General features: G+C 43.2%; 1 protein-coding gene across 1 annotated transcript; it reads left to right on the top strand.

Annotated features, from left to right (window-relative positions):
• Positions 1-27,867, top strand: foxo6a (forkhead box O6 a; the record flags this gene model as incomplete). The annotated part of the gene is made up of 2 exons (XM_082150582.1): positions 1-399; positions 26,533-27,867. Exons 1-2 carry the CDS (start codon positions 31-33, stop codon positions 27,865-27,867), a joined length of 1,704 nt encoding a protein of 567 aa, XP_082006708.1. The 5' UTR covers positions 1-30.
• Between the last annotated feature and the right edge of the window lie 97 nt (positions 27,868-27,964).

The following is a 27,964-nucleotide window of genomic DNA, read 5'->3' as shown; positions in this document are numbered from 1 at the left end:
ACACACACACCTGACGGGGACTCCGCACAGATGAAGATGATGAGGGTAGAGGAGGATGAAGCGCATCAGGTGGATGATATGGACTCGGGTTTGGACGAGCTGAACGCGGATCTCTCCATATTCTCCGTGGATTCGGATGATGTTCCGCACAGGAGGAGGAAGAGGAGGATGATGATGATGATGATGATGCGGGACGCCGGAGGATTTCAACGCAAAACCAACGCGTCGTCCTCGCGACGCAACGCGTGGGGAAACGCGTCGTACGCGGAGCTGATCACCCGTGCCATCGAGAGCTCGCCCGAGAAGAGGCTCACCCTGTCCCAGATCTACGACTGGATGGTCCGGTGTGTGCCTTACTTCAGCGATAAAGGAGACAGCAACAGCTCTGCGGGCTGGAAGGTACCGCGACACACACACCAGCACAACACACACACACGATACACTCGCGTTTATTGGTCGAGTTACACAAGGGTGTAAAGAAATCACTGTTAACACGTTTTCAACACTGGAAATAAAAAGCAATATACAGTAACTATTCAACACACGACTCATTCACATTTATTGGTCAAGTTACACAAGGGGTAAAACAATCACAGTTAACGCTGTATCAATCAGGTTTCAACATTACAAATAAAATGCATTAGGCTATACAGTATTCAACACACACACACACACACACACACACACACACGCACACACACACACACACACACACACACACACACACACACACACACACATACACACACACACACACATAATATGCATTAATCCAATTCAAAATATACTAAACAATGGATGTGCCGAGTGTGTGTAAGGGTGAAGAGGTCAAATGAAAGTGTTCTTAATATGCATAGATTGTGAAGCCCATACACACACACACACACACACACACGCACACACACACACGACTCATTCACATTGGTCGAGTTACACGAGGGTGTAAACAATGGGTGTGCCGAGTGTGTGTAAAGGGTGAAGAGGTCAAATGAAAGTGTTCTTGATCGTGAAGCCTTACAGTATTGGACCTTTATAGACAGATTTAGTCTCGTTCTGAAGCTCTGGTTATTTTATACAGAGGAAAAAAGTGCAAGCAGGAAAAACGTAGGAAAGAAAGGATGCATGCTTATGCATGAGGAATAGATATCAGGAATATACATAGTGTGTTTTTACTGTAAGTGGCTGACTGAATGAGGAAGGAAATTACTCATACTTAATGTAGGCCTAATCATGTATTATCAAACATTCCAACGGTTCAATACGCTGCAGTCAGTCTGATTCATTCCTAGCTCTTGATTCATTCTCACGATTCATTCTCTTGATTCATTCCCAGCTCTTGATTCATTTACATTTACATTTATTCATTTAGCTGACGCTTTTATCCAAAGCGACTTACAATTGCTATATATGTCAGAGGTCGCACGCCTCTGGAGCAACTAGAGGTTAAGTGTCTTGCTCAGGGACACATTGGTGTCTCACAGTGGATTCGAACCCGGGTCTCTCACACCAAAGGCATGTGTCTTATCCACTGCGCCACCACCACCCCTATTCTCTTGATTCATTCCCAGCTCTTGATTCATTCTCTTGATTCATTCTCTTGATTCATTCCCAACTCTTGATTCATTCTCTTGATTCATTCCCAACTTTTGATTTATTCCCAACTCTTGATTCATTCTCGTGATTCATTCTCTTGATTCATTCCCAGCTCTTGATTAATTCTCTTGATTCATTCTCTTGATTTATTCCTAGCTCTTGATTCATTCTCTTGATTCATTTCCAGCTCTTGATTCATTCTCTTGATTCATTCCTAGCTCTTGATTCATTCTCTTGATTCATTCTCTTGATTCATTCCCAACTCTTGATTCATTCTCTTGATTCATTCTCTTGATTCATTCCCAACTCTTGATTCATTCCCAACTCCTGATTCATTCTCTTGATTCATTCTCTTGATTCATTCCCATCTCCTTCTTTGTAATTTCCTTCTCTGCAGATTTGAACCTCACACTTGAACTTTATGAATGCACATTTTTTTCTGTACACATGTCAGACTTCAGCAGCAAAAACATTTATTCCCTTCACTGAGTTGTGAATCATCTCTCCTGTTTTCTCAGATTGTTCTGTGATTTCAGCTCTTATTTGATCGATGCACATCATCCTCAAGATCCAAGAGTCCAGCAGTCAGTCACAGCTCGATATATCATTCAGTAATAAATAACCCCTGAATAGTTGACTAATAGGACAGATACAGGTGTTTTCTGCACACACAGTGCCTTTCAGGTCCGATCGACTTCATTTATGCAGGAAATGTAGTTTAATGGTCTTTTGCCAGTATACTTCAAGCAGTTTGTTGAGTTACGGATGTCAATCTGAATGCTCAACTATGGTACTTAATAGTATTTGTAGCACTTTGCCAATGTTTCATTCAACACACTTGAGTGGCGTACTGTTGCTATGGTCACCGCCTCAGACACACACAACTCTGTTCACAAGGTTCTATTTTTAGAAATCGAATCTATGCAGTAAGTTAAAAACCTTGAAACATCCGTCCAACCATCCATTAGCCAAACCTGCTAGTAGTCAGGGAAACACTCTTATCCTTTTATCATTTATAATTAGATGTAAAAAGAATAATCATCTTTAAAACTTTAGTTTTCACTTAATTTAAAGGGTTAAAGTTAGACCAGAGTCCCAAACCATGTTACACAGATGTTACACAGATCTTACACAGATGTTACACAGAACCACAGATGTTACACAGAACCACAGATCTTACACAGATCTTATACAGATCTTACACAGATGTTACACAGATCTTACACAGATGTTACACAGAACCACAGATCTTAACAGATCTTACACAGATGTTACACAGATGTTACACAGATCTTACACAGAACCACAGATCTTACACAGATGTTACACAGATGTTACACAGATCTTTCACAGCTGTTACACAGATCTTACACAGATCTTACACATATCTTGCACATATCTTACACAGATGTTACACAGATCTTACACAGATCTTACACATATCTTGCACATATCTTACACAGATGTTACACATATCTTACACAGATGTTACACAGATCTTACACATATGTTACAGATGTTACATAGATCTTACGCAGATCTTACACAGATGTTACACAGATGTTACACTGATGTTACACAGATGTTACACATATCTTACACAGATGTTACATAGATCTTACGCAGATCTTACGCAGATGTTACACAGATGTTACACAGATCTTACACAGATCTTACACAGATGTTACACAGATGTTACACATGCTCATGACAGAAGAGCTGATTGTCAGAAACTGGTCATCTTTGATTGGCTGCCTGGATCCCATGATGTCATCATGATCCTCTCTTTGATCTCTTTGATCCCATGATGTCATCAGTAGTGTGTGTGTGTGTGTGTGTGTGTGTGTGTGTGTGTGTGTGTGTGTGTGTGTGTGTGTGACTGATTGAGTCGTTTAAACGAGCTCTTCTGCTGAGACTCGTCTATCTACTCTTTCAAACACTGCAAAACAACAGCAGACTGTGAAGAGGACACATGTTTATTTCCTCAAATTTCCTCAAACTAATTTGTTTCCGTTGAAGTAAAAAAATACTGTCAGTCTCCTATAGTTAATAGTTCACCGCTGGTATGTATATCATAATGCAACTGTCATGAACTTGGTGGAATATCACGCTCAATCATATACTCTCCGCATCATATAGTCATCAGGTTATGAACCATAAAGAGTGTATCGTGCGACACCCATCCTTGTGCTCAATCACTCCGTCTCTAGTCTAGATTTCAGCTGTAGAACGTGTGTGTGTGTGTGTGTGTGTGTGTGTGTGTGTGTGTGTGTGTGTGTGTGTGTGTGTGTGTGTGTGTGTGTGTGTGTGTGTGTGTGTGTGTGTGTGTTGGGTCAGCAGGCCGTCAGTCAGACTGTTATGTGAAGTGACTGGAGTGTTATTTATAACATGTCTTTAAGGTCTGTAATGATGCAAAGAGTCAGTGAGAGAGAGAGAGAGAGAGAGAGAGAGAGAGTAAACCGGTTCACACTTACAAACACAGTATTTACGGAAAGTTACTTTTAAAAGTAATGTTACAATATTGCGTTACTCCCCCCCAAAAAAGGCCCTAATTGAGTTACTTAGTTACTTTTTAATGGAACACACACACACACACACACACACACACACTTGAGTTACTTCTCTGAAAAAGAAACTCAGATATTTTGTAGTAAATTTAAACGTAATGCATTACTTGAAGTCAGGGCCGGCTCTAGGTTATTTGGTGCCCAAGGCGAGAGTGCCCCAGTTTCAGTTTCACTTTCTCGCAGCGCAAACAATGACATGCAATTTCTAACTGTAAAATGAACTGGGATCAGTGTGTTTGAACTGAAGCGTCGGGACCTTAATTAAATTATGTAATATTATAACAAACGTGAACATAAAAACCCTGCTTTGTACCTCAAAACTTATAACCACCATATAATGGAGGTAGTACCATAGAATAATAAGAAATCTATTGTCTCGTTGAATTTTTTATTTTTTGTCTTTTTTTTATTTTATGCGACACACAGAAGCAGTTTGTTTAGATCTATGGATCTAACATGGCAGCAGACGCAAAGTTACCTTTCGATGCAGCCTTAGATAGTGTTCATCTAAACCAGGAAAAATTTAGAACTACAAAAAGTTTAGTTTTACCACTACCGTGGTAACCTGTCCATGTTCAACTTTTACCCCATCATTTAAAGCGCTAAAACCAGCTGTCAGATGTTTTTGCGCCACTCCTGGTTGCTGAGCAACGCGCGTGAGTTGGCCTGTCAGAGTGACTCAGTCGTTTTTTAGGATTGTATAATCTAGTAAAAGAAATGGACAAATACAAGCAGTGTGTGGACAGTGCACAGTAAAAGTGTACAGCGTGTGCGCAGCTTTCATAATACGATACATACATTTAATTAACTTTTTTTATTTTTTTATTCTGCAATTTTGCGCCCCGTCCAGCAGATGGCGCCCCAGGCGGCCGCCTGTGTCGCCTGTCGGCAAAGCTGGCCCTGCTTGAAGTAATCTGATTACATAACTTATGTTACTTGTAATGCATTAACACTGGTTGTAATATCTGTTGTCTAATATTTATTTGAGATATTTGTGCGTCATAAGAGACCAGTAATGAAGCATGTGTGTAGAAAACTGACACAAAGAGTCTGATGAACATCACAACATTAGAGATAAACTTCTGCTGAGAAAGATGGAGTCAGTAACAGAGTTATTTCTGTACAATAAGAGACTCAAACAGAAGATCATTCAGATCAACACAAGGTCACGGCTTCAGCTCCCTGCACAATCTCACAATCTGAGATTCGTGCACTTCAAGAGCTTCACGTTCTCTGCGTCGTCCTTTGATGATATTTATCAACGTCACATATGAGCTGTTATTGCTCTATACCGGTCGAAAGTTTGGAATAAATAAGATGTTTCTGAAAGAAAGTCTCTTCTGCTCACCATTTATTATATCAAATATACAGTAAAAACAATAATATTGTGAAATATGATTACAATTTAAAATAGGTTTTATTTTGAATATGTATTTTAGAATGTAATGATGCCAAAGATACATTTTCATCAGCCATAAGAGACATTTATTATTGTTATTGAAAAAATGTAATTATTCCAAACTTCTGATTGGTTTATTCAATCTAATTGTGTTAGTGCTTGTCACATGCCTGTCCTGTCTTGTGCTGCACATGGGTGTTTTGTTATTTTGGGCCATGTGCTCGTGTTATTGTCTGATCCCTCCCCCTTGTTAACTGATTATTGTTTGAGTTTATCCACCTGTTCCCTCCTGATTAGTTTCCCTTTATTAGTTCCCTCTTGTTTGCAGTCTGTGTCGGTACGTTGTCTAATGTTTCTTGTTCCCTGTGATCCTGCAGTTAGTTTCATGTTCTGGTTTTGTGTTGTATTTAATAGTTATGTTTTACCCCCTCGTGGGTTTTGTTTTGTGTTTGTATTTCTTTATTGTTAATAAATATTCATTCTCCTGCACTTGAGTCCTCGCACCTTTTTGCACTCATCCCTACCGTGACAGAACGTACCGACCATTATGAGGACTCAGCGGAGAAGAGAGGCGCAACCAGCCTCCTGTCCGCAATGGGAGCGGATTCTCCAGTTTCAGGAGTTGGTCTCCCTCCGTCAGCAGGGGATGGAGGTGAGGGAGTTCGGGCAGAGGTTCCGTCGCGCTGCTGAAGGGCTGAACCTGGGCGAGGAGGCTTACAGGGATCTGTTTAACTATGCGCTGGATGAACCGATGGACTGGCTGATCTGTAGAGCTTTTGATCATGTCAGTTTTGAGGCGATGGTGGAGGGTTTCATTCGCCATCGGGAGAGGATCGCCAGGGAAGTGGTCCCAGTTCCGGTGGTCCCAGTTCCGGTGGACCCAGTTCCGGTGGTCCCAGTTCCGGTGGTTCCGAAACGGAGGAGGAGAAGGAAGAACCCCTCCGTGGCCATTCCGGTGGACCCAGTTCCGGTGGACCCAGTTCCGGTGGTCCCGAGTCTGGTGGTCCCAGTTCCGGTGGTCCCAGTTCCGGTGGTCCGGAGATGGAGGAGGAAGAGAAAGGCCTCCTCAATGACCTGTCCGGCGGCTCCTAACCCGGAGGCCATCCCGGAGGTGACTGCCGTCCCTGATGCGCCGCCCAGGCGTCTTGCTCTGCCCGCGCCGCCCAGGCGCCTTGCTCTACTGGCCCCGCCCGAGCTGCTCGCACTGCCTGCGCCACCCCAGCGATCCGTCACGTCTGCCCAGCCAGAGACTGTTCAGGTCACGTCTGCCGAGCCTGTGTCTTCAGACAAGATGGCCGACGCCGAGCCTGTTCACGTCACGTCTGCCGAGCCTGTGTCTTTAGACAAGATGGCCGCCACAGAGACTGTTCATGTCATGTCTGCCGAGCCTGTGTCTTCAGACAAGATGGCCGACGCCGAGCCTGTTCACGTCACGTCTGCCGAGCCTGTGTCTTCGGACAAGATGGCCACCACAGAGACTGTTCACGTCACGTTTGCAGAGCCTGTGTCTTTGGACAAGATGGCCGCCGCCGAGCCGGTGTTTGTTCCTGAGCCGGTGGTGCCAGTTCCAGTGCCTGAGCCGTTGGTGCCAGTTCCAGTGCCTGAGCCGTTGGTGCCAGTTCCAGTGTCTGACCCTGAGCCGGTGGTCCCTGTTCCTGAGCCGGTGGTGTCTGTTCCTGAGCCTGAGCCGGTGGTTCCTGAGCCTGAGCCGGTGGTGCCAGTTCCGGTGGTGCCAGTTCCAGTGCCACTTCCGGTGGTGCCAGTTCCGGTGGTGCCAGTTCCAGTGCCACTTCCGGTGGTGCCGGTTCCAGTGCCAGTTCCGGTGGTGCCGGTTCCAGTGCCAGTTCTGGTGGTGCCGGTTCCAGTGCCCGAGCCGGTGGTGCCGGTTCCAGTGCCCGAGCCGGTGGTGCCGGTTCCAGTGCCCGAGCCGGTGGTGCCGGTTCCAGTGCCTGAGTCGGTGGTTCCAGTGCCTGAGTCGGTAGTGCCAGTTCCGGTGGTGCCAGTTCCAGTGCCAGTTCCGGTGGTGCCAGTTCCAGTGCCAGTTCCGGTGGTGCCAGTTCCAGTGCCTGAGCCGGTGGTGTCTGAGCCGGTGGCGTCTGTTCCTGGGCCGCTGATATCTGTTCCTGAACCGGTGGTGTCTCTTTCTGAGCCGGTGGCGTCTGTTCCTGGGCCGCTGGTATCTGTTCCTGGGCCGGTGGTGTCTGTTCCTGAGCCAGTGGTGTCTGTTTCTGAGCCGGTGGTGTCTGTTCCAGTTCCTGAGTTGGTGCCTGTTCCCTGGCCGCCCGAGGGGTCGTCTCCGCCCTGGCCGCCCGAGGGGTCGTCTCCGCCCTGGCCGCCCGAGGGGTCGTCTCCGCCCTGGCCGCCCGAGGGGTCGTCTCCGCCCTGGCCGCCCGAGGGGTCGTCTCCGCCCTGGCCGCCCGAGGGGTCGTCTCCGCCCTGGCCGCCCGAGGGGTCGTCTCCGCCCTGGCCGCCCGACGGGTCGTCTCCGCCCTGGCCGCCCGACGGGTCGTCTCCGCCCTGGCCGCCCGACGGGTCGTCTCCGCCCTGGCCGCCCGACGGGTCGTCTCAGCCCTGGCTGCCTGCACGATCTTCTCCGCCCTGGCCGCCAGATGGACTGACATTTTCGCCCTGGCCTCCCGAACTCTGTGGGCCGCCCTGGCCTCCCAAACTGCCCATTTCCCCTGCCCCACCCTGGTCTGTCCTTCCTGTTCCCCCTTTTCCGCCCTGGTCTGTCCCTCCCGTCCCGCCCTGGTCTGTCCCTCCCGTCCCGCCCTGGTCTGTCCCTCCCGTCCCGCCCTGGTCTGTCCCTCCCGTCCCGCCCTGGTCTGTCCCTCCCGTCCCGTCCGGGTCTTATGGAGCGTCTGGTAGCCGCTCCGTAGGGAGGGGGTAATGTCACATGCCTGTCCTGTCTTGTGCTGCACATGGGTGTTTTGTTATTTTGGGCCATGTGCTCGTGTTATTGTCTGATCCCTCCCCCTTGTTAACTGATTATTGTTTGAGTTTATCCACCTGTTCCCTCCTGATTAGTTTCCCTTTATTAGTTCCCTCTTGTTTGCAGTCTGTGTCGGTACGTTGTCTAATGTTTCTTGTTCCCCGTGATCCTGCAGTTAGTTTCATGTTCTGGTTTTGTGTTGTATTTAATAGTTATGTTTTACCCCCTCGTGGGTTTTGTTTTGTGTTTGTATTTCTTTATTGTTAATAAATATTCATTCTCCTGCACTTGAGTCCTCGCACCTTTTTGCACTCATCCCTACCGTGACAGTGCTCATATTTCTGAAAAAAGATAAATCTCATATCTCTCATATACATATCTCATATACATATCTCTTTTACTCATTTAAATGCATATCTTTTATGGTTTTATCATCGTCTCACACCTTCTTAAACTTTGAAAATTCATTATAACAATATTAATTATTACTGTCATACAAAGAGTGAAATAATCACAAACCCTGTCAATATTTGTTGTGGTCAAATGATTTATATGATTGTGGTTTTGCAGTTGTGGCATTATTTTCATGTCAACAAACAACTTTGCCCATAATAAAACTTTTTTACTTGTTTTCCAAAAAGACAGCAGGGTCATGATTGATATAAAACATGAGCGTGTGATGAAAGACAGTAAAGAAACAACAAGGTTAATGTCACTTCTACAGCAACAGAATATGTTTACTGTTAATATTGTTATAATAAACAGCCTTGCGCTGAGAGCTGAATAACGTACGTATGATTTCTATAGCACTCGGAAGATGAATTCAAGAATTCAAGAGCAATTCAACAATAAGCTACATTTAATAGAGCATACATAGGCTTTAAGTAAAGAGCTACGTCTTTTTTAGGCTTAGGGTTAGTAATAATTAAACATCTCCTAAATGCACACGCGCTCACACACACACACACACTCACACGCACACACACACACACACACACACACACTCACGCACACACACACACACACACACACACACACGGACACACACGCACATGCACTCACACACACATGCACACACTCACACACACACACACACACACACACACACATGACATGCACACGCGCTCGCTCACACACACACACACACACACACACAGTGAAGAAAACAAAATAATTGATATAAAACATATAATCATATGTGATGTGTTGCACAGGGACTGTGAATGTGCACTTATATGGTGAAGTAACTTACAGTTTCTCCAGTTACCAGGTGTTCACTGTATTCTACACTGTAGTCACATGTTCTCCAGGGTAGTGTAGTTCTCTTCCACAGACAGAGCTCCTGATCCAGCAGATCCTGCAACGGGTCCTGCTGATGTTCTCAGTCTCCAGTGTGTAGAGTAAGGGGTGGAGAGCACAGTGCACGGTTATGAGTGTCTGTGGTGATGTGTGTGTGTGTGTGTGTGTGTGTGTGTGTGTGTGTGTGTGTGTGTGTGTGTGTGTGTGTGTGTGTGTGTGTGTGTGAGGCTGTGAAGAGTGAGGGATGGAGAGCACAGTGCACGGTTATGAGTGTCTGTGGTGATGGGTGTGTGTGTGTGTGTGTGTGTGTGTGTGTGTGTGTGTGTGTGTGTGTGTGTGTGTGTGTGTGTGTGTGTGTGAGGCTGTGAAGAGTGAGGGGTGGAGAGCACAGTGCACGGTTATGAGTGTCTGTGGTGATGTGTGTGTGTGTGTGTGTGTGTGTGTGTGTGTGTGTGTGTGTGTGTGTGTGTGTGTGTGTGTGTGTGTGTGTGAGGCTGTACACACAGTGGGGTTATCCGAGGTTATCAGTGTGACTGATATAGGCTCCGTCACACTTCAGTCTAGTGTATTTCTGTGAGTCCATGTGAACGGAGAGTGTCCGAGTGGCTCATTTAACTCAATCATAATGTGAATCATAATGTGATGTGAAACCTAAAAGTTTCCTCACTCTATAGGTGTGTGTTCACATTTGTAGTTCATGTCTTCTTTTGGTCCTTTAGATCCAGATTAAAAAAGTAAATAATACATTTAGTCCTGGTTCGCTTTAGGGTCTCATCTCGTGACATCACGTCCTGTTCAGGGTCTCGTCTCGTGACATCACGTCCTGTTTGGGTCTCATCTCGTGACATCACGTCCTGTTTAGGGTCTCATCTCATGACATCACATCCTGTTTGGGTCTCATCTCGTGACATCACGTCCTGTTTAGGGTCTCATCTCGTGACATCACGTCCTGTTTGGGTCTCATCTCGTGACATCACGTCCTGTTTAGGGTCTCATCTCGTGACATCACATCCTGTTTTGGGTCTCATCTCGTGACATCACGTCCTGTTTAGGGTCTCATCTCGTGACATCACATCCTGTTTGGGTCTCATCTCGTGACATCACGTCCTGTTTGGGTCTCATCTCGTGACATCACGTCCTGTTTAGGGTCTCATCTCATGACATCACGTTCTGTTTAGGCTTGGTTTAGATGTCTGTTGTCCGTGTTCTCACATGAGGTGTGTCCCTTTAAGACTCGAGCTCTGGCACTGTCTGTACATGAGTGAGTGTTGGCCCTGTTATCCTCTATGGGAATCGTGTAGGATTAGACATAGACGCGAGATTAAAATCTCTGTGGCTTTCAGGAGCACTTGCAAATCAACAAGGCAACATCTAAAGTCAATCAGCCAAGCAGTGAATAAACCAAGCACTCGATATGAAGCACAAACACTCAGAGCCACCGAAGGAGACCTGAGCAGTTCTTCAGGAGTATGTGAGGTTCACCCGGCTGAGATGTGGCCATCCTGAGCCCGTCTGTGTTCGCTTGAGGAAAGTAGGTCAGTCTGAACGCTGGATGTTTGCTATTCCATACATGTAAACTCTGAGCTCGCATGCTCTTCATCTCTGCAACTCTTCCCTCCATTTTTCATCTGTTCTCCTAATGGATTACTTCACTTCAGAATTCAAATTTCCTGATAATTCACTCTCCCCCACGTCATCCAAGATGTTCATGTCTTTCTTTCTTCACTGGAAAAGAAATGAAGGTTTTTGAGGAAAACACTCCAGGATTGTTCTCCATATAGTGTCTTCAATGGGGTCCAACGGGTCGAAGGTCCAAATGTGAGTTTCAGTGCAGCTTCAAAGTCTCGACACGATCCAGCCGAGGAATAAGAGTCTTATCTAGACAAACCAGCAGACATTTTATAACAAAATAAACACTTATATACTTTTAATCACAAATAGAAACTTTTCGACTGAAGAAAGAAAGACATGAACATCTTGGATGACGTGCGGGAGAGTAAATTACAGGAAATTTGAATTCTGAAGTGAACTACTCCTTTAATCTGTCTTTTTCCAGAACTTCTCTGCTGTTCTTGTTTGATCCACACATTCAAGGTTCTGTTTTTTGGTTGTTGGTGGATTCAGTCTTTTTCAGGCTGTTTTGAGTCAGTCAGTCCTCACTCTAAAGGCCATTGCACACTGAGTCCGATATTTTCGTATGCGTTTTTTCGTGTTCGTCAGCCTTAAAATTCGTCACGCACAGAAACCTTGCACACTGAGTCCGATGCGTATTTATTAAACCTTTGCGGAAAAAAACGCTAAAAATACTAAATGGATTCGTCAAGCAGTGAGAATGATTTTGTTGCCATCTTTCTTCTTAAAAAGAGAAAAAGAAAGAGGAAATATTCGGTCCATCCAATCCTGAGATTGCGCCGAGAGGAAGGAGAGTTTCCCCTCCTTATCAAGGAGTTGCGAAATTATCCCGAGCGATTAAAAATTTACCTCAGAATGTCAGTGGAACAGTTTGATGCTTTGCTAGCGATACTGGAGCCACGTATTAAAAAGAAGACCACCAATTTCCGTGAACCAATCGATCCTGAACAGAGACTGGCAGTTTGTCTAAGGTATGGACACACACACACACGTTTTAGTTTTTCATACAGTACTTTGTGCTGCGAGACGAAGTGTATCAACTTCTCAGACGCCATTCTGGATTTTGTCGTTCGCTTGTACGGAGGCTCTGAATTGTCAAAAAACCTCTCAAAATACTGGCTGTGGATGCGAAAAACGCAGAAAATCGAACCCGATCCGAATTTTTTTATTATGGACGAAAGTTTCGTAGACAGTGTGCAAGCGTGATTGACATTACGTGAGGTCGAATTTTTTTTTTAACGTGCGAAAATTTCGGATGTGAATTTCGGACTCGGTGTGCAATGGCCTTTAGTCTTGTGTATGAATAGTTCAAACACACGTCATCAATGCACCCCATGTGCTCCAAACCACAGTGACTTTCTTCTGTCGGACATTAATAAAATGTTTACTCTGCTCGTTTCCATATAACTAAAGTGAACTGTGATCACGCTTCAAAAAGTCATAAAATCCCCCTTTCTCCTCGCTCGAGTCTCCTCCTTCGAGTCCGTCTAGGGTTCGTGTCTGAAGTGAGCGTCTCGTTGCCACTTTACTGTGGCAGTCAACCTGCATTAAAGGTCAGAGGTCGTGGCCACAGGGGCTTTTTTCTTTCTTTGTGTGAGACAAGAGAAAGAGAGATGGAAAAAAGATATAGAAAGGACTCATGGAAACATGTGATTCCCAAACCACCTGACACTAGAAGCAATCTTCTGACCAGTGAACGTGACATTCAGAATAACACACTTCCTCAAGGTACGTAACAGCACTCTTTTATCCTGCACCACCAAATGTGCTTCATATTCAAACATTGTTTGAGAAGCCCTCCAAAGATGCTACTGTTAATTCGGTGATTAATCGGTCTGAGTATAGATAACAATTAAAACAATGAAGAGATAAATAAATCAAATACAACCTTTTGGTGTATATCTAAGTGAAACGCTTCTGGAACAAGAACAAATGTGGGCGGGGCTTGATTGTGTCTGTTGGGAATTGATTGGCTGGTTGGATGGTTGTGGTTTGCTATTGGCTGATCTCATGTGAGTGACAGGTTGCCCCACCCTCGTCATCAGAGGAGAGAAGATAAGAGATGTCAACAGAATTATAAGACAGAAGTTTGCAAAACTGAACCTTAATTATTTGCAGAAATGTATACCCTCTGCAAAACATCACTTTTTGATGGATGTTAATTCTACAGTCTACACATATTTTACACATAATTCTTTGGTTTTGCCTGGAAAACGTTTCTCAAAGACTGATGTGCAGCTAATGGACTTTAATCTTTTGGCGTACCAAACCAAGCTCAAGTGGAAATATAACTAGAAACGTTCCTTACTGTTAGAAGCGTTCAGCCTGACAGTGTAAACGTGGCTTAAGAATAATTAATTAAAAAAATTAAATTAAAGAGACCATATTATGACCTTCTTCAAGTCTTGTAGTTTTCAGGCTCTACTAGAACAGGTTTTCCTGCTTGAATGTTGATTATTCTCCTCATATTCTCCATTGTTGCGGCTCCTCTCTTCCCAGTCTGTCAGTAACGCTCTGTTTACTTCCTGTCTCTATGAAGCCCCTCCTTCTGAAAAGCACACTGTGCTCTGATTGGTCGGCTGGAGCAGTGTGTTGTGATTGGTCGAGTGCTTCGAGTGTGTTTGGGAATTGTCCCGCCCCTTACCATAACCGCCAGTTTAACACACTACTGACTAACTCAACCAGGCCCCGCCCCTTTATTCTGCGCATTAATTATTATAATGAGGAATATTGTGACGTGTTGGTTCCCGGAAGAAACTCAAGACTACAATGGAGGCGTTTCAGGAGTTCAGGAACACTGACACTAATATAGAGAAGAACTGGAGCTTTATCATGATCACACAGCAACATTACACACTAAAGAGAGATGGAAACAGCACAATAGCTGCTGTTTAAAGGATAATAATCTGGGTAATTATTGGTTTTGCTACAGACCGTTAATGATACGACCCCTCATGTTTGGCTTGAATAGAGCTCTGAATCGTGGGTTCAAAATCTCACCGTTCCTCTCGACCACCATTTTGAACATTCTCTTTTGGAACATTAGGAGTACAATATATAATACAGAATGCTTTTAATTGTCGTCAATGTTAGTACGATTTTTAATACTATTATTATTTATTTACTTTTGGCAGTGTGTAACTGGTGATTTCAGACAGCTCTTGTGCTGTAGATGTTAGTGTGTGTCAGCCTGTGTGTGTGTGTGTGTGTTTTACTCCATTAAAGGTCTCGACCTCCACCATCTTTCAAACACGCCAGCAGACGTGCGTCAGACATTCACGCTGGTCTTCGAGAGCTTTCAGCGCAGACACTGGACTGAGCTGAAGTGCACATTAATATTTCAGCGTCTCGAGTCCAGGGTCTCAGAGATGAATGCTTCTCGTTTGTTTCTCTTCTCCATGTCTGAAAGCGTCTGCCAGTACTCTCTCTCTACTCCCCCTTCCGCACTCAGTTACTATCAGACTCCAACTCAAAGAGACTTAATTGTGGGCTTTTTTGTGTTTCGGGAAGAAGGTGAGTCGGATGGACGTCAAAAAGAAAAATAATCTTGTTTTCAATTTAAATTAAGATTACTTTTCTTTTTTTTTCTTCAGAAAAGAAGATACGTTTATTTTACTTATCTAGTAAATGCTTCTTGTTTCAAGAATTTTTTGATATTTTGGACTGGAAGCCAGACATTTTTTGCAGTGTATAACCTTCACAAGATTTCTCCACTACAGACATTATAGCTACACTTTTGGTTCCTGTTGTCACTCATCACCCATAGGTTTATTTGTGCAGTGTTGTGGAGTATCTACAGGACAGAATCTTTCTGAAATATGTGGCTGGTTGTCACGGACTGTCTTTTTTGTTTTGGTTTTCATAGACTTTTTCTCAGTGACCTGTTTTCCTTTGATCCAGTTTCCCGCTCTTCGTTTGTTACCATGGTTTTTGATTAATAGTTGTCACCTGTTCATCATTGAGTTCATTCACCCGGTGCATTGAGGGTACGTTTACACGGCAACGATATGCTTAAAACTGAGACGTTTTTCCGGATCTGCAATAATGTATAAATACGCAGCAATAATGCACGTAGGTGGTTTTGAATTAATATATCTTTGTAAGACTGCCGACTCTATAGAACAGTGGAAAGGAAAGCTAACTTCACCGCGCTCCGAGAGCCCAGTAGTGGGCGGGAGCATTTCTGTTGCGTTGTGGCTTGATTTCGTTGTGTTGTGAACTTATGTTTGCTCTTTAAGTTTCGTTGTGTTGTGCACCACTGGGCCACCGTAGGGAACATTCCTATGATGCCTTAAAATACTTTACGATCACTTTATTTTTAAGTAAGTGGCTCAGTAATTGAGAGCTAGTGTTTTGCTCACAAATGAATCATTGATTGTTTGTATAAAGGTGCTTGTAACATATTTTGAGTGCAAGTTCTTAACCCGATTATGATTAATGAGCCAACAGTGCATGTGGTCATGGAAACCTGTTTTCCTTTACCAGAGTAAAGTCAGCTGGATTTTACCCCATCTAAGTCCGGCATGTAAAGACATTATCCGGTGCTCAAGGAAAGCATCTCCCGGAAAGGAAAGTTTCCCGCTGCATGTTGTAACTCTCCGGTTTTTAATGCTTCATAATCAACAGGACAACTGGTATACTCCGAGTCGGATCCATCAATGATTGTCCTGACGTTAATGAAGTCTTGTGTTCTTGCATTGCAGGGTCATTGGTTTGCATGTAAACCAGGGCAACGGGTTTCTTTGTTAAAGTCAAGTCAAGCAACCTGTATCCTTTGCTTTCTCCCATCATGCATGAGTAAATCCCACCGAAACTCACCCACTTCCATAGGGATGGGAGGGAAAAGGCTGCTATGGCAACAAGAACCCCCTTTCCCATGGGTCTCCTTAGCAACTGTGCCCGGTGTGCCAGTCTTGCACGTGTGTGTGTGTGTGTGTGTGTGTGTGTGTGTGTGTGTGTGTGTGTGTGTGTGTGTGTGTGTGTGTGTGTGTGTGTGTGTGTGTTATTAAAGCATGACTGGGGCACGTCATACAGTCTGAATGTTGGCTTGAGTGTATGAGCTTTATTTATTTATGGTGATGCTGACCTTAAAATGAGAGCTGGCAATGTCCAAATGGACATTCATATGAGAAATGTACAAATGCAGTTTTGAATAGACACAATAAACAACATACTCACAAGATCTGAAATGTGAAAACTTTTATGAAGGCTATATACAGCGTTAGAGATGCATGAACCTTCTGACGACTATTCAGGACTGAAGATTTGCAAGGTTACAATGTTCAGCACTCAGACACAAATCTGAGTCAAATTTGACAAAGACATACATTAAAAGCTTAATTTTTTTAGATGCTGTCAGTATGTTTTAGTGTCTCTCCACACATAGAAAACAGCAACATAGTTTCGGCCCAGATCCGGCCCACATCTGGAACACATGGATTCCACACGGCCCAGATGTTGGCCGGATCTGGGCCGAAACTATGTTGCTGTCTGGGTGCTAAAAACACACTGTATACAGTAGTGGTCAAACGTGATGTCCAGCCCAGGAAAACTGCAGTCGATTGTTTTATTTCTGATAATAAAGCAAAGAAACATGACAAATAGTGCAAATGATGTCCAGACTAGCATAGTCAAGTCAAGTCATCCTCATTTATATAGTGCGTTTAACAATGTAGATTGTTTCAAAGCAGCTTTACAGAGATAAGCGTATAATTTAAGGTAACAGAGATTGTTTTGGCTTTGTAGAGGTTCTTTAATAAAGTTATTTTCCAGCTAAAGTTAGTTTTGATTGATTCGCTTAGGTCACAACGATCATTTGTTATTAAATTAGGGGCCGCTAAGACGACACCATTCTCTCTACACAGACTTTAAACGCCAACCTGTGAGAAACGCTGATGGCGTTCACATGCGTATTAAGAATTGGTTCTATAGTTATGTGCGTTTGAATATATGTGCGCAGGTTTGGAATTCCCTACAGACCAAGCCTAAACAAAGTACTGGGCTTTCCTTATACATTTTTAAACAGAATTTTATTTTTATAAAATAAAAAGAATACAAAGAAATGATGAACACATGCAAAAACAACAGAGAACCAAGCAAATATTAATAACTGATTGTGTTGTAGTCAACGTTTGCTTTTTGCTGTCAGCTTTTTGTTTTTATGTGCATTTTTTGCCTAAAGTAAACCTGTTTTGTTCATCCCTCATATTTAAAATATATCAAATATTGTCCTCATATTTTGATGGTTTAATGAACTTGTAGGATCACTAAAAACAAATCTATGGGACGTCACCTACAAATGTTACTGAGATCATGTCAGCATTCATATATACAACATCCAAGGGCTTTTGGACTGACATGCAGTTTCACGACGAGGAGTCTGTGTTTTCAGTGCTACACACACCTCACATGTCTGGTTTGATTGAATTAAAGAGTGAATTGAGATTAGAGATGGACTCTGACCTTGGCACTGAAGGAAATGAGAGTCGTGTTTCTGTGAATGAGAAGCTGTTGCTGGTGTCCTTCTGTAAAGCAGAGGAGGTTTCCCGCTGACGTGATTATTGTGTTTTGATCCGGGTTTGTGTGGACTGGGGATCCCAGGAGTCAAACTGGCACAGGATTCGGGATTTTCCGATCTCCTGTCTGCTTCTCAGATGCTCAGCTAATCTGGAGACGCTATTTATATCTCCCTAACCCGCACACACACACACACACACACACACACACACACACACACACACACAGCTCCTGCGGGAAACACAGCCGGCCAATTAACACTGCCAAGAATCACCCACCATTCTCCCAGTTCTCTCCCACGTCTGCTCATATTATTATGGCTCCATGCCATTCAGAAAAAGGTTTTATGTGGCTGCTTTGTGTGCATTTGGTACACAGTCTTGACCACACTTGTTTTTATGCCTGACACTTTTTATAGCCCTATTATAATGCTATACAGTATCTCAATATTCTCAGACACTGGGGCTATAACCTTTTAAAGGTGCTAATATTCACCTTTTAGGGGTAAATTAGGTACATGATGCACGTTTGGAAAGGGACTGCCCCAGTCACAGTTTTTGTACCTTTTTTGAGTGTGTGGCCAGAAATTTTATTTAAAAACCTTTAAGATTCAATTGGAAATGCAGCTCAAATTCTTGAAAAGTTTGAAAAGACAAATAATGATTTATTTATTATTTATCATTCTATTTTCTCATATAACTATTTGAAGATCTACTTCATGCTAATCACGCTTTTTTTGGCCAGTATTATTTCCGGCTGTGTTCACACTTGGCATGTTTGGTTGGATTAAAGCGAACTCTGGTGCGATTGCTCTGTTAGTGCGGTTCATGTGACGATGAGCTCTTATCAGCATCGACTTACGAATGTAAAGTTCACAGCATAGACTCTTTAAAATATGTCCAAGAGTTCTTATTTTAGGTACATTGACTTTACATTTCCACACCCCTAAACATGACACTGAACAAAACAAACTGTGATTGGTTGCTTTACATGCCAGTCAAATGGCCAATGAAAGCTGCGATGGAGTCCAGACCTTCTGCCGTCAGCTAGAATTTTAATGCAAAACTTTTTGCCTCAAGTTTTCCCCAAACCCTCAAAAGCCCAGATGTGAAAAGTAGACCATGCCCTTCAGGTGGATCACCTGCTCAAGGGATAGCTGGATGTCAGTAGTATCTTTAGTGGAGTCTACACTACAAAAAATATTGGGTTATTCCCGAGTTATTCCCAAATCCCGAGTTGAACCTTTTGGGGGATTTTTGGGGTTATTTCTTCAGTATTTGGGTAGTTTTTGTGTAACCCAGCTCCAGGTTCAGATATAGCAACCCAGGGGTTGAGTTATTTATGACTGGCTTTTTGCGACCTCTTCAGGAGAGATGGTGCATGTCTTCTGTAAAATACAGGTTTGTGTACATTTTAATTGATGTATAAATTCGTTATTGTGCTGTATATCGTTTAATAGTATGCAAAGCAACATACAGGGGTGCGATGCGAGTCACTTAAACAAGTTTCGTGTCAATCTTTTCAATCTAAACAGAAGCTAGTATTATAGTAAAAATGAATCAACTATATGCTGGGTTAAATCTACCCATTGTGCTGGGTTAAATAAACAACCCAATTTGCTGGGTAAAATTAACCCAACGTGTTCTGTCCTATATTTACCCAGCCCTTGGGTTGAAAACAACCCAAATTGAACCCAGTGTTTTTTAAGGTGTAATTTCTACTAGAAGTAATGACAGCACTGTTGAGTCAGATGGGTTTCTGGACTGGTTTAGAGGACTGGGATCATCACTATGGGTGTGGTTGAAGCAGACAGATGGGTGGCAAATGGTGTCCGGATGGCACAGGGTCTCATGATGGTGCTTGTGAGTATCTGGCCCTATGGGACACATTCCCTGGAGCAAAGAAAGAGAAATCAGCAATTAAGCACAAACAAGACTGGAGGCAAGAGCTCCAGCTGTCCTCACTATGGCAATCTACTTAACGCAGTGAGAAAGGAGGAAATCCAGAGAGGCCAGCTTTTTCAATGGCAACCCAATCTTATTCTCACATAAACCCTCCTATGTTTGATTGGGTTTGGATCTAAACACTCCTGCAGACTCATTCGCTAGCACAGCTGTCAATCATGACGTCACAGCCCGTTTTATAAACCGTAGCATCAAATAACTAACTGACACAAAACTTATTGGAAAAATGAACACTTGAACATACATCAGCATAATAAAAACGACCTAAAATGATGATATCATCTCTGGAAAAAAAAATGAAGTGTAATTGGGTTTTTTAGGTTTGTCTTGCGTCCCATTTGATAACATGGAGAGGGCGGGGTTTATGGCTTAAACTGCAACCAGCCACCAGGGGGCGATCAACATGTGTTGGCTTCACTTTTACTGCTTACATGTCTTGCTCAGGGGTTCAGCTCATGTTTTTTTCCAGGCAACAAACCTTAATAAAGAGGGAGTAAAGCAACTTACCATGACTGAGTTCATTAAGGAAAATACTTACTTGCAGTTATTGGTTACTTGGTGTGAAGTTAGTTCAGTTTATACATGCAAATTGGACACAGTCTCAACAGAGCACTGAATCCAGGATTCACCAGGGAAAACCAGTCTACCTACACTTGCAAAGATTATATGGATGTGTAAGATTGTTTTTTAAAGTCCCCCTGTGGTGAAAATCCAGCGTCTAATATAGTTTATGTGTCTCTGTGGTGTTTTTAATCTGCTTTAAGACAAACCATGTGTAAATTCATAAGTCGACACCATTGCTGAGTATTTCCTCCTTAAAACTGCAGTGAACCAAAGACAGTCTCAAACACACGCTTTGAAATCGCTGGTGTTTCTGACGTCACAAACTACCTTGTAACCAATCAGATCAACGTGTGATCGTCAACCAGTGGATCTCTGAGCTGAGTGAGTGGAGGCGGGGCTCAGTTGCATATTCATAGAACCGTGTATACTAAATGAGGCAAGGGTGTCGAGTTATAGGCTATTCAAAGTATTTTAAGGCATGAATAATCTTTTTTTTTTTGAAAACATTTTTAAATGTGTCATTTTGGTGATCAAAGATGAGTTTTAAGGGATAAAATTACTGACTACAGGGGGACTTAAGACATTTTGCTTGTACATTTGTGATAGTGTTGAGTGCTTATTTAGTGTTGTGTAAATATTTCTCTTGTGGCTTCTTGTGCACTGGGGGGAAAAAACTTGTCTAATCATTTTTGATGATTTTAAACTGTTAAAGACTGTGCCATGGAAGACCTGTAGAAACAAAAAAGTACATTTCAGTCATTAATGAGCTCCGAAATGTAACATGTCCTTTGCAAAAGAGTAAGTATTTTGCTAATTTGTGCCGCCAGAGTCTGTGGTTAATTAAAAGTCCCTGGAAGTGTTTTAGTAGCGCTGCAGAAAGTGGATGTTGAGTGTATAGAGTTTGACACGGCCTCTCGTCTCTCGTCTAACAGGAGTGGACACAGTGTCAATGCCAGTTATCGTAACCAGCAGCTCTTCCCTCCTGGACTGGGAAATGCCTCGGAGAGACGCTTAGATTTACCTCTGGGCTGCACACATGATGTCTAAATGAACATTCAGTATATCTCATTATTGAACGATCTGTTAACCACTACTAATTATCCAACACATCATCAAAGTCATTCTCAGAAAGTAGTGCACCACTAATAAGTGCAATCTTTGTGAGTTATTCACCCATTTTCATAATAAGGATTAGCCTTGAATTATATGTAATACTCAGGAGAATGAATTGGGATATCAATGAGAGTTAGCAGTTATTTCCAGTTTCCAGATTTGTTAGGAACAACATTTTAAAAACTGCCCTGATTTACGGCAGCTTCATAATAAGGATCCCTGTTTGTCTGTCCAAAACCTCCACCGATGAATTCCGGCTCTCTTTTCTCTTCATGTTTCCATGGATACTCTCCTTGTATTGTTACCTTAGGAAACCTTTTGTGTCAGATGAACCTCTGAGACCTAATTCATTACTTGAAACACCCATTCAGGGATTATGCTTTAGCTCAAAAAAATAAAGAACAAAACATTTACGTTTCATTTTTGTCTGCAAATGCAGATTAAGTGTTAAATTTAGATTGTTTTATTTTATTCAATTGGCATTACTGTCACAATTTCCCGCAGGTCTATTGTGGATGACCTTTCCAGTGCAGCCAACTCTTTTTCTCTTTTCTTTTAACACAAACGTCACAGTTTTGTCTTACTCTATTAGACAAGCTTGTTGATGTTTATGCCATTCATAGATTAATTCCCCATAGTGTAAATACTTTGAAACAATGCTCTCTGTGTTTGAGTGACTGGACTGATTATATCGGTTCAATGAATGGTATAAGTTGAAGATCTGTTCCAATGAAAGAACAGATTTACTAAGAGCACTTAAGAATATAAGATTTCCACTGAACATTATAATGCTGGATTGACAGTGAGAGGTATGGCCTTACCAATGAGATTCGTCCCTTGAGGTAAAAAGAAATGAATGAATATTTGAGATTAGGAGATGTGAGCGTGAAAGAGAGACATTTCATCTCTCAGGCTCCAGCGAAGATCCCGAAGCCAGAGATTAGTCCATATCCACCACATTAAAGCACACTTATACGGCCACCTCCTCAATTTTCTCTACTTTTTCTGTACTCATCAAAAATATACTCAACAAAATTATACTGGGAAGTACACTGAAAAGTATAAGTACATTTGACCTATACTGGTACTCACACTCTTAAAAATAAAAGTTCCAAAAGGATTTTTCACAGCAATGCAATTTGTTTATCATCCGTTTTAATGTAATATTGAAAGAAGAAAAATGAGAAAATATTAGTAAATAGTACATGAATTAATTGAAACCTAATTTTCACACAGAAACAGATAAACATTTGATTGATTCTGACAGTTCTTCCCAGGTGTGAGAGTATTGTAACATATTTGATTCATACTGGCTTCGATTGAAAGCCATTACCAGAATTAATCATTTTAAATCTCATCACAAACATCAAGTCAAATAGCAAATGGTGCAAGTCTCTTTGTGCAATACATAAATCATTGGCATAAATCCACAACTCTACTTAATAATAATAATAATAATTCATTACATTTTATATAGCGCTTTTCTCGGCACTCAAAGCGCTTTACATAGAAGGGGGGAATCTCCTCAACCACCACCAATGTGCAGCATCCACTTGGATGATGCGACGGCAGCCATATTGGGCCAGAACGCCCACCACACACCAGCTTACTGGTGGAGAGGAGACAGTGATGAAGCCAATCAGTATATGAGGATGATTAGGAGGCCATGATGGACAGAGGCCAAGGGGCAAATTTGGCCAGGATGCCGGGGTTACACCCCTACTCTTTCGAAAGACATCCTGGGATTTTTAATGACCACAGAGAGTCAGGACCTCGGTTTAACGTCTCATCCGAAGGACGGTGCTCTTTGACAGTATAGTGTCCCGATCACTATACTGGGGCGTTAGGACCCACACAGACCACAGGGTGAGCACCCCCTGCTGGCCTCACTAACACCTCTTCCAGCAGCAACCTGGTTTTCTCAGGAGGTCTCCCATCCAGGTACTAACCAGGCTCAGCCCTGCTTAGCTTCAGTGGGCAACCGGTCTTGGGCTACAGGGTGACATGGCTGCTAAAAGAGTTCATTCAGTAGCTAAATAGGAACCTAGTAGTATGGAGCCAGATTTATGAACAACATGCACCAGCGCAAACCCTCTTTTAGCTTTAAAAAACTACTGTCAGGATTTACCCAAACCCAAAATTTATGGGATTGTGGTCTCATGCTAATTTGCCCTGTAACAATACAAACTATTTATGTCCCCCCTGCCTTGCCTCACAGTGCTTTGGTCCACTGCCTGCTTTCTGCCTTTACCTCACCTACACACAGGGGTTAAAGTGGGCCGGAACGGTCCGGAACTACGTTCCGGCACCTCAGATAAATTAATAAATAAATAGATTCAAATCAAATCAAACCATTCTCATCAAATTCAATGATTCTCATCATTCATCAAATCAAAACTGAATATCACCGCCTGGCCGCGCCTTCACAAACACGCTTCCTGACGTTACGTTCTCAGTCACGGTTCTCCTGTCTGATTTGAGTGCATCTGCACCGGTTCACGCCTCCCCTCCCCGCTGAACGCCAGCGACTACTAATGCGTGATTGCACTCACGGTGGTTGAGCGCGGTAAAGTAAGTTTTGGGTTCGATATTCGCCGGACATTTGTTTTCCCTTGTAATATATTTTATTATTTATTATTATATTATATATTAGCCTATATTTATACCTGAGAATGCTTTGACGCGTTTCCACAGCGCATGATATTTAAGGGAACGTCTGCCAATTCCACCAACTGCGTTAAACGTAGACTATAATTTGTATTATTTAAAATTACTTTTAACATTTAAAAACAGACGTTTTCAAATTCCAAAGCTTGTAGAAGACTCCTATTCATGGGTTTCATCAGGTCCCTTTCCACAGGTGTATTAATCAAGCACAATGCAGTCTGCATTCATAATCTAGGTGCTTGATTTTATACACCTGTGGAAAGGGACCTGATGAAACCCATGAATTGGCAATACTGACTGACCCCCAATTTCCACCGGCTGCGTTACGGCTCCGGCACGGCGGCGGAGTCAATAGGTTTCCATTAAAGTCAATGAGTGTATTTCCACTGAATGCGGTACAGCTGCGTTCCGACTCCGGCAATCCGCAGCCCTCCATAGCAGATACGCAGAGCTTCTATTTTTGCCGGATGCCGGAGCGCTCCGCAGCACTACAGGGCAGAGTACGCAGGACAGGAAGTCGAGTGACAAAACAGAACAGCCAGAAACAAAATAAAAGATCCGTTTAATTTTCAAAATAAAATACACCGCGCTCATATTTCCCTACACTGCACCTTGAAAACGTCATAATGGGCGGAGACAGGCTTGTTGAAGTTTTAACCCCGTTGACACGATGGATGAAGAAATGCTGATTATTGAGGTACAGAATCAACCCATCATCTATGACCCGTCACATCCTTTTTATAAGGACAACATTAAAAAGGATGCAGCGTGGAAAACTATTGCAGAAGTGATTGGTGTGGATGGTAAGTCACTATTTTTGTCCAAGAAATAAAGATAGAAAGCAAATAGCTAGTTATGTACTCGTAATGAGAAGTTAAATAGCTATACAGGTTAAAAACACATAAAAAAATTTTATTAAGTAGCCGTTGCAGGATTGTTTGATTAGCATGAATCGCGCGATCAGACCAGAATTCGCGAGATTACATGGGGCCTCGTGACGTCAGCTGTCAGTCATGACCGCAGCCGTTGCGCAACAAATCCAAATTTCCTTGGGGGAGCATGCCCCCCAACCCCCCTAACTACCGCACATTTCTGTCAGTTTTGGACTTCACATTTTTATGTTTAAATTTACATTGTGAAAAACAAGGTTGTGTTCCATATTGTGGTGTTCAGCAATTTTTACATAGTATCGTCATCATATCAGTGTAGATGTAGATGGACCAAAATAAAAACATTAAAATAAGTATTAAATAAGTATTGTGATACTTGGTGCCACAGTGACAATCTTGTCCCAAAAAGTATTGCTATTCATGGGTTTCATCAGGTCCCTTTCCACAGGTGTATAAAATCAAGCACCTAGATTATGAATGCAGACTGCATTGTGCTTGATTAATACACCTGTGGAAAGGGACCGGATGAAATCCATGAATACCACGATACTCAATATGTTGTCCCACGGCGAGTCATTTTTCCCTATTGCACCAACACAAAATTTGAGGGTTCCCCCACCTGCCAAATCCCACTTTAACCACTGCTTACACACACACAAGTCCAGTGGGACAGAACAAGTTATACAATAGTTGTGGAACTCCAGTAAGTCGGCTGTCAAGGCTATCTTATTCACTTTAATCATCGGATGAAGTGATTCTTTTTTCTTTAATACAGATGATGCTGTGTCATTAATAAATTAGTCATGACAGTCCGCTATGTCAGCGATTATAATGTTACCTAGCTTGTTTGGTAGCATGTTTAATGCAGTAGCTTGTTGGATAGTAAGTCGCCCACTACAACTAACACAGTGCTAAGCCTATGTGTGAACTGATATTAGGCTAAAATTGTAGATCTACCGTTGTGTTGGGATTTGCTCAATATGATGTTAGGTGGCAGATCAATGGGCTTGTCTGTCTCAGACGAAACCTAAAATACTGTGTGGAGGACACAAGATAATTTAATTAATTAGAATATGACCGCGTGGTGAACCTATGAACCTAACTTATATTTAAACAACTATCCCTTTTTGTGTATGCTACAAGTACAATTTTGGCTGTATTAGTGTCCCCTTAAAAAATTGCTCTTGATACATTTTTTGTTTACTGCTTTTTGTTTGTTTTGTTTATCCACTGTTAGATGAAATGTATCTGTCTGATTCAGATCAATTTTTGTTAATGTAACAAGAGGCCATCTGGTAAAAAGATAGCTGTGCAGGTAAACCTCACTCTCCTCAAGAGACAACACCTTTCTTTTGTAACTATATTATTCTAAAACTTTCGTCTTTTTTTTCTCTAGAACTCCATCCGCCACAACTTATCCCTGCACACACGTTTCATCCGTGTGCAGAATGAGGGAACTGGCAAGAGCTCCTGGTGGATGCTGAATCCCGATGGAGGGAAGCTGGGAAAGTCTCCCCGGCGTCGAGCTGCCTCAGTGGACAATGGCACCAAGCCCCCAAAGAGGAAAGGCCGAGCAAACCGTAAGAACACGGCTGGGAAAGCAGAGAAGACGTTGATAGGGTTCTGTAGCTCTCCGAAGCATTGCAGTCCCACTGGGAAGTCTGGAGCAGGTGAGGTGGTGCTTAAGGAGGAGTTTGAGACTTGGATGGACCTCCATTCACTCGGAAGCTCGTCAGCGTCAACTCTTAGTGGTCGGCTATCACCCGTCCTAGCTGAGGAATTGGGGGAACCTGACGAAGGAAGGATATCCAGCTCGGCATCTCCACGCCTCTATCCCAGTCCCTCCAGTGCTCATTCACCTGCATCCCACTACCCTACAGATCTCAGATCAACGGTTATCTACCAATCCCCATGCCATAAACACCCTCCTTACCTCTACACTAGTGACATCGAGGAGCAAGGCTGGGATTATAGCCAGTCAGATCTAGGCATGCTTCAGCACCATTCCTCCATGCACACTATTGAGGATAACTCCAGTAGTATGCATGCTCAAAAAGGCACAAGCACCCTACAAAGCTTGCTTACCATCGGATCCCAGTTCGTTGTCAAGGACATGATACTTGGGAAAGAGAATGAGGTCCACTCTATGATGGTTGGTGCTTACAACAATGACCCTACTGCTAACCATTCCTCCAAGCCGTTTCACAGCCACAACATCATTCAAAGTTTAAGCCAGGACTTTCGACCTGCAATGGTCCACTCTCATCCCAATGATGGACACATGCCTTCGTACATACATAAAGCCCCTTACCTATATAGTCCTGCAGTTAACGCACATCTCCCAGCAGCCACTTCGCTTCCCCCCAACCCAATCTCCTGCGATCTCACTACAGCCCCATACCATCCACCCCATGCCTATATTTACACCGATTCACAGCAGCACAGTGTGGGATACGGACTGTACCGTCAACCTCAGGGGACTGGGAACACTTTCCACAACTCCCACCACCTGGATCAGCTCTTCCCACATGAGCGGCTCCCACCAGACCTGGATATGGATGTATTCTATAGCAGCCTGGACTGTGACATGGAGTCTATACTTCTACATGACATAATGGAGTCAGGAGAAGAGATCGATTTCAACTTTGATTCCTCGCTGGCACAAGGAATGGGCATTGGATTTGGATTTACGGGCACACAGCAGAGCAAACACAGCTGGGTTCCTGGATAAATAAACTCACAGAATCCTTCTGAAGACATAACTACCTAAATGCCAGCCAGCAGTGGGGTCCCGGCAACTCCACCACTATTCAGGGTGAAAACACTGT

The sequence above is a fragment of the Leuciscus leuciscus genome (genome assembly GCF_965113295.1).
Source record: "Leuciscus leuciscus genome assembly, chromosome: 20".
NCBI lineage: Eukaryota > Metazoa > Chordata > Actinopteri > Cypriniformes > Leuciscidae > Leuciscus > Leuciscus leuciscus.
The sequence above is the reverse complement of the archived record's forward strand: the minus strand, read 5'-3'. Positions and strand labels throughout refer to the sequence as shown.